At 51.7% G+C, this 9,511-nt stretch overlaps 1 protein-coding gene across 5 annotated transcripts; it reads left to right on the top strand.

Annotated features, from left to right (window-relative positions):
* Rem1 (RRAD and GEM like GTPase 1) lies at nt 1-8,481 on the top strand. 5 transcript variants are annotated; one of them, XM_047540290.1, is made up of 5 exons: nt 1-133; nt 1,108-1,493; nt 2,548-2,630; nt 6,343-6,616; nt 7,793-8,481. In XM_047540290.1, exons 2-5 carry the CDS (start codon nt 1,154-1,156, stop codon nt 8,062-8,064), a joined length of 969 nt encoding a protein of 322 aa, XP_047396246.1. In that variant the 5' UTR covers nt 1-133; nt 1,108-1,153; the 3' UTR covers nt 8,065-8,481. The 5 variants fall into 5 exon arrangements, with proteins under 5 accessions (XP_047396246.1, XP_047396249.1, XP_047396247.1 ...); XM_047540293.1 differs by having other exon boundaries at nt 27-133; nt 944-1,493; nt 2,551-2,630; nt 6,415-6,616; XM_047540291.1 differs by having other exon boundaries at nt 27-133; nt 944-1,493; nt 2,551-2,630.
* Nucleotides 8,482-9,511: the final 1,030 nt, after the last annotated feature.

Here is a 9,511-nt window from a genome sequence, read left to right as displayed (position 1 = left end):
GGCGGGGTCGCGCTCCTCCTCCGGCCCCGGGCGGGGCGGGCCGGGCCTGAGGGGCTGCGCGCTGAGGAGGGTGTACAGCCTGGAGCACCCAGCGGCCGAGGCGGCGGGGACGAGGACCCCTCCCCACGCCGAGGTAAAGCTCCGCGCAGCGCGCCGCCAACTTGCTCAAGTTGGAGCGGAGTTGGCCGGGCGCCTGCAGGGGGGTTCCGCGGCGCCGGCGGGGCCGGGGAGCTTCGAAACCGCGTGCGGGGCGAGGGTCTTCTGACCTGGGGCCGGGAGGGTCGGGTAGCCTTGGACCAGGAAGCCCCCTCCCCCGCGATCGGGGGACTCACACCCGGGACCCTGGGCTGGGAAAGCTCGGACCCAGACTCCGAAAATGGCACATGCGCTCCTGGACCCTGTGGGCTCCCCCTGGGTCCCCGGCCGGGACCCTGTCCTGTCACCAAACCTGGGGCCTGGCGGGCTCGCAGCCCCCGCCCTCCAGCAACAGCTGGAGGCTGTAGCGCCGGCTGCTCCTGAATTTTTCACGCAGGGGGCGGGCCGGACACGCCGTTCCCATGACACCAGGGCACTCGGGTTACAGCCAGAGGGATCCCCTGACCCCCCTCGCCCTACTAGGGCACCAACCACCCCATCCAACCCCATGGGATCTTGCAGCGGAAGTAAACCCTCCAGCGGCCCTCAACCCACCTCAGCACCCCCAACCCAGAGCGTGTGAAAGAGACCAGTGGGAGAAGGGCGGATGGGGACAATTCTGATGCCTTTCGTAACAAGGGTCTCATATTCTAAAGGAGGAGCAGGTCTGTGCACGTGGAGGTGTGCAGGGATGGACATCGACCTAGCTGCGGTCTGTCACCTGGGGTGGGCCGTCTTTAAGGCATGGGACATGGCCTCTGGATGTGCGTGTTTGTGTGTTCACACCCTGCCAACTCACCCCTTCCAGGTGAACTTACCCTGGGCCTGAAGCCAGAAAACCCCATCCCAAAAAGCACCTCTGCTTCCTCCCATTTAAGCAAGAGGGGACCCTGGAGGAAGCCTTCTCAACAGCTCATCCGGACCCTACAGAAGGAGGGGCTCAAAGCAACTGCCCATCCCTGCTTCTTTCAGGAGGACGGAAGGAAGAAGGAGTGAGCAAAGCCCTTCCCTACCAAGGATGACATTAAACACCCAGCAGGAAGCAAAGACCCCCTTGCGCAGGAGAGCCAGCACTCCACTCACCCTGTCATCCCGGGGCCACCAGCCTGGCCGCCTATGCACAGCAACCCCCAGTCCATCCCAGCATCCCCGGTTGGGCCAATCAGCCTCCCTCAACCCTCCTGCCCGGAAACCTTCACCTGCCCCAGATGGTTGGTCCTCGGAATCCAGCGACTCCGAAGGCTCCTGGGAAGCCCTCTACCGGGTGGTGCTGCTTGGAGATCCTGGTGTAGGGAAGACCAGCCTGGCCAGCCTCTTTGCTGGGAAACAAGAGCGGGACCACCATGAACAGCTGGGAGGTAGGGCCTTGTGGGATGGGTTGGGATATAGCCCAAAGAGTGAAAGGCCTGTCACCAGGGGCACAGGGCTGCCAAAGAACAGTTGCAGGAGTCATGTTCACTGTCAAACTCTGAGCACCATTCACGCAGACCATGACGTGAATGACGCTCACCTGGATCGTGCAGGACGCAGCCTGCACAGTGGTCCGAGGAGGGAAATCCTTGAATAGGAGAAATTTGCCCATTTTTCATGGATGATTCTTGTGTATGATTCATTTTCATGTTGTAAGGGGGGCAATTCAGAAAACTGTCAAGAAATGGTAGATTTTTACCCAGCTCAGAAACTCCTAGTCCCAAGTCCCCCTGACTCTCAGATGTCCCCAGACCCACAGACACGCAACTATGGCCACCATGACCTACAGCAAAATCTCTAAAGTGGAGACTCCCAGACCCCCATTTCTGGGCTCTGGGTTGCTTTATTCAAAAGAAATGCAGTGAGCTGGAAGGGTCCAGGGTCCCAGGATGATTGGATTCGGGGACAGAAGACACAAAGACAGACCCCTGTGGGACTGGCTAAGAGGACACAGGGTGAGTAGGGAAGGGGTTAGTTTAAAGCAGAGAAGAGGTGAGGACAATCTGGCCCTGCTCTTTCTGCAGTCTCAACCCTCCCAAGAGTGAGAAGTCATACAAGGGGGTACAGACTTAAAACCTGCATGTGTTACAAATGGGCAGACCAAGCCCAGAGGAAACAAGACCTGCCTGACGCACACCCTAAGTCAGATAGTGGGACCAGAAGGATTCCCAGCCCGGGTTAACCCCACCACCTGCACGCGATCAATCCGCCACACCAACCTTCCTAGCACCTACCACCTGCCAGGGACTGTGCTGGCAGCCGGGGAAACATGGGCTCCTCATGGAGTTTCTTGACCTACCAGGAAAGACACATCAATAAGTGTGGTGAGCACTCCCAAAGAGAAATGGAGGGGGTGATGGGACCAGAAAGGGGGGCTAGGGAGCCCCACATGTCCCCAGGCCTGCCCCTCCTCCCTGAGATGCAGTCTTCCCTTGGTTGCAGAAGATGTGTATGAGAGGACCCTCACGGTGGATGGCGAGGACACCACACTGGTGGTCATGGACACCTGGGAGGCCGAGAAACGGGTATGGCACTGCAAGCAGGACCTGGGGGAAAGGCACTGGGCCTGTCACCAGACTCCTATTCCCTCCTGGGACATACAAGGCAGGGTTTGGGGCAAGGGCCATTCTGAGCGCACTCCCCCAAAACCTACAGCTCCTAAGCAGTCTTTCCAAAGACAGAGACCCTCACAATCCTGATCCCTTCTCTCATTCCCTGGGTCCCCTCCTGGCGCCCACCCCAGGATGTGCTTCTCCCCCCGCACACTTCCCCAGCATCATGACCAACCTGACCCCACCCACCCACTCACACTGCGCAGAAGGAACACTGCATTTGGCACCAGGATGCCTGAGGCCGAAGCTCCCTTTCTTTCTCTTACTAGTTGTATAGCTTGTGCAACTCACTTACCTACTCGGAGCTACGGTTTTCTTGCCTGATACATGGTGAATCATTCCTGTGGCTCCTTCTGTCTTCCTCATCAGCTGATTTTTATCATTGTTTGGTAGATTTGGGTGCTAGGGATCAACCCAGGGCCTCAATTGGGCAAGCATGCCCAGCATGCGCTCTACCACTGAGCTACACCCCCACCCCATCATCCACTGATTGTAAAACTTTCTTAGGCAGTTCCACGAGGTGAGTCCAGTTTGGAACATGAATAAATGCTGAATGGGGCAGATAATTATATGTGATAATTCTTGTTAGTTACAACTAGGTAGCTAGTGAAAAAAGAAACTGAAGGGTATCCTTCCTACCCACTTCCAAAGCAGGACATTAATGGCACACAGGGACATGTCTGTATTTTGACTTTCCTATTTTCTTTGGATTTTCTTTTGCTCTTGCTACACAGGTCATATATGCCTATTGTGGAACTTTGAGAAAATATATATAAGCAAAGAGAAGGATCCAAAAGTCATCTGGAATTCCAACTCTCTAAAGGGTAGAACTCTTCTTTAACTCTCAAAGAGGCCCCACCCAGTGGTAGTGTTGGGTGATTGACAAGAATGGTTGACATTCCCACCGATAGGCCCGAAGAATGAGGATGCAGGAGCTAATGGCCAATTTCTCTTAACAAGCATAAAAAGTAATGCAAGTCCAAATAAGCATAATAATCATGATTCTTATCATGGCAGCTGACCTTTACAGTGTACCCTCTTTCACTGGATGTATGACATTGAGTCAAAACAAGAAATATACAGTTGGTCTTCTGATCCCCATTCTACTGATGAAGAAACTGAGGCTCAGAGAGGTTAAGTCATGTGTCAAAATTTCTCAGAGAGCAAGTAGGATTCAAACCTACACTCTGTAGCCTGTACACACCAGGACTGCTCCTACCCATGTCCTTTGGAAGCATCACCTTCTGAACCTTCAGCTCACTCATTCATTCTGAAGCACTTGGTGGGTGTCTATCATGGGCTAGGTGCTGGAGAGGCAGCAGTAAACCAGGCAGACTTATGCCCTGGCCTCATGGAGCTCACAGGCTGGTGAGTGCAGGTCTATTATTTGGATGCAATTGAATATTCTGTGGGGCAGGGTCCAGTGAGTAAAAAAAAAGTGATCAGATTAGGAGTCCCACTCTGGAGAGAAGGGATGAAGACTACTAGACCAGAAAGCAGGAACTAGAAGTCTGTACCCAGCTTGCTGTGAGGCCTTGAGAACGTTTTCTCCTCTTCTCTGAACTTTTGTTTTATTTTTTCCATCCATAAAATAAGGAAACTAGGGGCTGGGGATGTAGCTCTGTTGGTAGAGTGCTTGCCTCACATGCACAAGGCCCTGGGTTCAATCCCCAGCACCAAAAAAATAAAAAAATAAAAAAATAAGGAAACTAACCCAGTTTCCCCTTTCAGTGACTGTAAAGGGAGTTCCCAGAGAGGGCCCAGTAGCAGTAACCTATTGGAATAAATATCTGTCCTTTCCATCCTGGGCTAGATGATGCTCTGGTGTCAACAGATATAATTGTACAGAACTGGATGGGCCTTTGGCTCACCCAGTAGTGCCCTAGGTTGGCTGACCATCAGGATCAGCTGGAAAGTATTAAAAGTCAAATTCTCAAGCTTCACCCCAGACCTAATGAAAAAGAACCTCCAAAAGTGGGGTCTGGAATCTAGCTTTTGAATCCTACTCCCAGTGGTTTCTCACCTACCAACCCATGCACCACCTGGCTTTGGTGATCATAAAACCTAGCAAATCCTCCATAATATTTGTATAATTAATAAATGATCAAGCCCCACCTTCTCATCCTACAGATGGGGAAACTGGGACCCCAAGGGAGGAAGGAACCCATCCATAGTCAAGGTTGAGAACCCACCTCTGTCTGACTCCACCCCATGGTACCTTGGCCTGGGGAATGATCAGTGTGTCTGTTGAGAATGCATCTCTTTGACAATGATGTTGGCTGTAGATCTGATACTTTCCTGTTCATGTATCTTATTTGGTAATCAGAAAACTTTTCTAGCTCCTTTTCCCTTACAATCAATGCTTCTACCACACTCAGCCTTAGCATCAACGTTCCCTTTGTCTGGAATCTCTTCTCTTCTGCTTGGCCTGCTCAACCTTTCCAACCCCACTTACTGGTCCACTGGCAAGCCCTCCCACACTCTGCCAGCTTGAGTTTGCTGACCCTCTGTCCTGTCCACCTGGCTCCTGTGGCCGCTTGTATATCGCCCTCTGGATGGTACACACCACATTGCATTAGAACGCTCCATTCCTCTAACCTCTGTGATGGTTTGGATATGAGGTGTCCCCCAAAAGCTCCTGTGTTAAGACAGGAATGCTCAGGGGTGAAATGACTACATTATGAGAACTGTAACCTAATGGGATTGATCCATTTGCTGGATTAATAATCTGAATGGATTGGGTGGTAACTATAGGTAAGTGGGGTGTGACTGGAGGAAGTGGGTTACTGGAGGGGTGCCTCTCTCTGCTTCCTGGTACCATGACCTGCTGCCATGATGTTTGACCTCACCTTGGGCCCAGAGCACTGGTGACAGCAGACCATGGACCAAACCTCTGAAACTGTGAGCCAAAATAAACTTTTTTGCCTCTAAGTTATTCTTGTCAGGTATTTTGGTCACAGTAATGAAAAGCTGACGAACACAGCCTCCCTTCCACACCAGGAGTTTTTGGAGGGCAGGAATGTGTCTTCTTAAACACTTATAAATGTTTCAGAGTGCAGTCCCTGACAAATGGTCACCATCCAAAGTGGAATATTGAAATCACTCCCTTTCTTTCCTTTCCTTGGCCAAAGAACTTGAAAGGACTCCACTTCTTAAAGTGACCCTGGTCACTTCCATCCCCTTCAACTTACACTCCACAGTTGCTTTTTAGCCCCTTTCACTTCAAAACTGGCCTGGAAAAGGCCTCCCCTTAAGTCTACCTCCTGTCTTCATTTCTCTCTCTTTTTTTCTCTTAATTCTGGATTGCAGAGGCCTACAGAAATGTCTAACAAGGTAAAACCCTCCTCAGAGACCCGACAAAAGCGCTGAACAGGCAAAGCCACACGGGCCCCTCTCCCTTAGCAGGAAAAGGAACCAAGTCAGTCTCATGCCTCCAGTGCCCAGCCTGTGGAAGTGATCAGTGAATGACAGAATCAAGTGATGTAGTGTCCACCCAATTTTTCAAACAGAGAAACAGAGGGTCAGAGAGGATCAAGGGTTTTCCCAAGGTGACACAGGAAATGATGATAGAATTTGTTCCCCAAACCTGTCCAGAATATAACCTCCACCCTCTCCCACCCACTAGACCAGACCAGCCTCCTTCTCAGCCAGGGCCAGGCGCCCTCTGAGGATGGGCCTTGGGGTCCCTCCCATACAGGATGAAAGCTGGAGCCAGGAGTCGTGCCTACAGGTGGGCAGCGCCTACGTGATCGTGTACTCCATCGCGGATCGCGGCAGCTTCGAGAGTGCCTCTGAGCTCCGCATCCAGCTGCGGCGCACACACCGTGCGGACCACGTGCCCATCATCCTCGTGGGCAACAAGGCGGACCTGGCCCGCTGCCGGGAAGTCTCCGTGGAAGGTGAGCCTTCCACCCACCCTCCTCTTTCCCTCAGCCCCTCTGCCCCTCCTCCAGGCTCTCTCCTTGGGGCTCTTCGCCCTGCCTGCCCACCCCCATCCTGCCAACCCACCCCCATCCCGCAGCTACTTGCCTGATCAGAGAACTAGGAGCCATTCCTGCCTCCTCTCTCACCTGGGCAAATTGGTCCCCAAGTTCTGCCAGTCCCCTTCCCTATCTGCCCTACCTTGGCATCTCCACTTGGTCCTCAGCCAATCTCTGTATTCTCCAGCCCCACTCATTCGGTCCTCCTTGGCAGGGGCCGGAGTTTTTCAGAACCAGCACTGACCTCAACTCCTTTCCTTTCGAATTTCCCTATAGCGCCACGTGCCCTTAATCAGAGACACTTTATCCACCAGTGTCTACCTGCTCTTCAAGGGCTTATGTTTGAGAAATGACCATTATTGGCTCCAAAATGAAGTAAGAAAATTATGAATTTAAATTTCCCAAAGCTTTAATTGTCTAAAAGGAACATAATATTTTGTCAACTAGCAACTACAAAACTTTTTCAGTTATCTGTCAGTTATATTTACAGTGGGATGGGGGTATTTAATGTTTCATATTTCTGGTGGGGTCCATAGAGATCTTAAAATGGCCCTCCTCACAGAGTAAAATCTTTAAAAATATGGAAACTGAGACTCAGAATGGGAAAGCCAGTTTCACAAGTCATCAGCCATGGAAGACTAGAATTTAAGCCCCTGTCTCACCGCCTAGTGCATCACAGAGTTGGAAGACCATGTACTTTGTGGACAGGCATCCCCAAAAATCCGCAACATTATCTGCAGGAGATTTTGTTAAAACACAGGTTCCCAGACCTCATCCCAAACCTCCAGGATCAGAATTCCTGAGGGTGGGCCCGGGAACCTGCATTTTGACATGCTCCTCCAGGTAATTCTGATGCCCAGGAGTTCAGGCCTCAACATTCAACCTGGTCCCTACCTGCTCCTAACCTCCCTGTCTTCCCAGCCTCATTCTGCTATCAGTATCAGTCAGTAGTCTGTGAACTAACTCCTTCTCTTGAGTCCCCTGAAACCTGCCCTAGGTATGGGCACAGGAAAACTTGCTTGCAGTTGAGACTGATCCACCTCTTCTACCTTTTTCTCCGCCTTCCCGTGTGGCTCACCTGACCCCGCCCCTCAGAGGGCCGCGCCTGCGCCGTGGTGTTCGACTGCAAGTTCATCGAGACGTCAGCTACTCTGCAGCACAACGTGGCCGAGCTCTTCGAGGGCGTGGTGCGGCAGCTGCGCTTGCGTCGCCGAGACAGCTCCGCCCAGGAGCCCCCTGCACCTCGAAGGAGGGCTAGCCTTGGCCAGCGCGCACGCCGCTTCTTGGCACGCCTAACTGCCCGCAGCGCCCGACGCCGGGCACTCAAGGCCCGCTCCAAGTCCTGCCACAACCTGGCGGTACTCTGAGACCACCCACCCTTCTGGGGTTGAGGGACATTGGGTACATTCTGGGCTCCACTGACGCCACCGAGGGGCAAGGTTGCAGTTGCATGGAGTTGGCATCAAAGACCTTTCCTATCCGCTGCCCTGATGGCAGAGCTTCGAGGACACTTCAACTCCGAGGAAGCAATGGACAGACTATGGGGCCAGAGTCTCAAGCTGAACATAAAGTAGAAAAAAAAATTTTTTTTTTTTTTTACATGGTGGTTGCGTTTTTTGTGAAAATCTTTCTTGTCCCTGGGCAACCCTCAAAAACCCCCCACAATAAACCTGACCAGTGTGATGCCCAGAAGGCTCTTCCAGGTGTCTCCACCTCCTGCACGCCTATCTACACAGACTGTAGACTGATTTAGCCTGCTGGCCTGGGTGTCAATAAAGTCATTGAACCAATTGTGTTCTTGGGCTTTTCTCCTAACCATTGGGGAGAACCCCTGACTCTGGTCGTTAAGAGAAACAGTGGATCACAACTAACCACAATTCAGTGTGACCCACTGAATTAAATTATAGACTCACAAAATATCTGGAAGGAATATCAGCCCTCATTCTGACAATATACCTGCTGGCATTTGTGGGAACTGGCTATGTGCTAAGCCATCACAAACATTAGTTAATCTTCAGAGCACATGAGAGGAAAGTGCTACCATTAACCTGATTTGACTTATTAGGAAGCAGGCACAGGTCAGGGTCACACACAGGATCCTAGAACCACTACAAGTGAAGTTGCCAGGATTCCAAACCAGGATGGTTGCACTGGGTCTATGCCCAAATTATCCACAGTGCTCTGGAAGAATTTGGCAAAATGGGGCCATTGCAGTGGCACACGCCTGTCATCCCAGCAACTCAGGAGGCTGAGGCAGGAAGATCACAAATTCAAAGCCAGCCTCAGCAACGTAGCAAGACCCTTTCTCAAAATTTAAAAAAAATTAAAAAGTCCTGGGGATGTGACTCAGTGGTGAGGCATCCCTGAGTTCAACTGGGTTCAAACCCCCTTGCCAAAAAAGAATAATAATAATTTGGGAAAATGGGAAATGTTTTACTAACATACAAGAAGCCCTGGGTTCATTCAGGAAAGAAAAAGGAAGAAAAGGATGGAATAGAAAAAAAGAGAAATATTAGGGGGAGGGGCAGATTTTCAAATACAACTTAGTGTGCGACTTAAGGGGGAAATGGGATATGAACATGAAACTCAAATCCATTAATCTCCAGGATCCACCCAATTCGCGCATTTTCCCAACGTGGAAACTGAAGCCCAGCGAGGGGAAGTGAGCACCTCAGAGTCACCCAGTCAGTAAGGACTAGACCCCAGGGCCCAGGCTTCTCGCTGCTTCCCTTCACTGTGAGGAAGGAAGGAGGTGGTGAGGGGCCAGCCTGGCTAGGGACAGGGTGGATGTTAGGGGTCAGGTCAAGAGTTTCC

The sequence above is a fragment of the Sciurus carolinensis genome, chromosome 2, assembly GCF_902686445.1.
Source record: "Sciurus carolinensis chromosome 2, mSciCar1.2, whole genome shotgun sequence".
NCBI lineage: Eukaryota > Metazoa > Chordata > Mammalia > Rodentia > Sciuridae > Sciurus > Sciurus carolinensis.
Note: the sequence above shows the minus strand (reverse complement) of the source record. Positions and strands in the feature narration are given on the sequence as shown.

What these genes read in the sequence shown, in the direction of transcription:
- Rem1 (XM_047540290.1), top strand. Translation starts at nt 1,154, where the DNA reads ATGACATTAAACACCCAGCAGGAAGCAAAGACCCCCTTGCGCAGGAGA. An exon ending in CCACCATGAACAGCTGGGAG is followed by an intron (nt 1,494 to 2,547) that starts GTAGGGCCTTGT and finishes CCTTGGTTGCAG; the next exon opens with AAGATGTGTATGAGAGGACC. An exon ending in CCGGGAAGTCTCCGTGGAAG is followed by an intron (nt 6,617 to 7,792) that starts GTGAGCCTTCCA and finishes CCCGCCCCTCAG; the next exon opens with AGGGCCGCGCCTGCGCCGTG.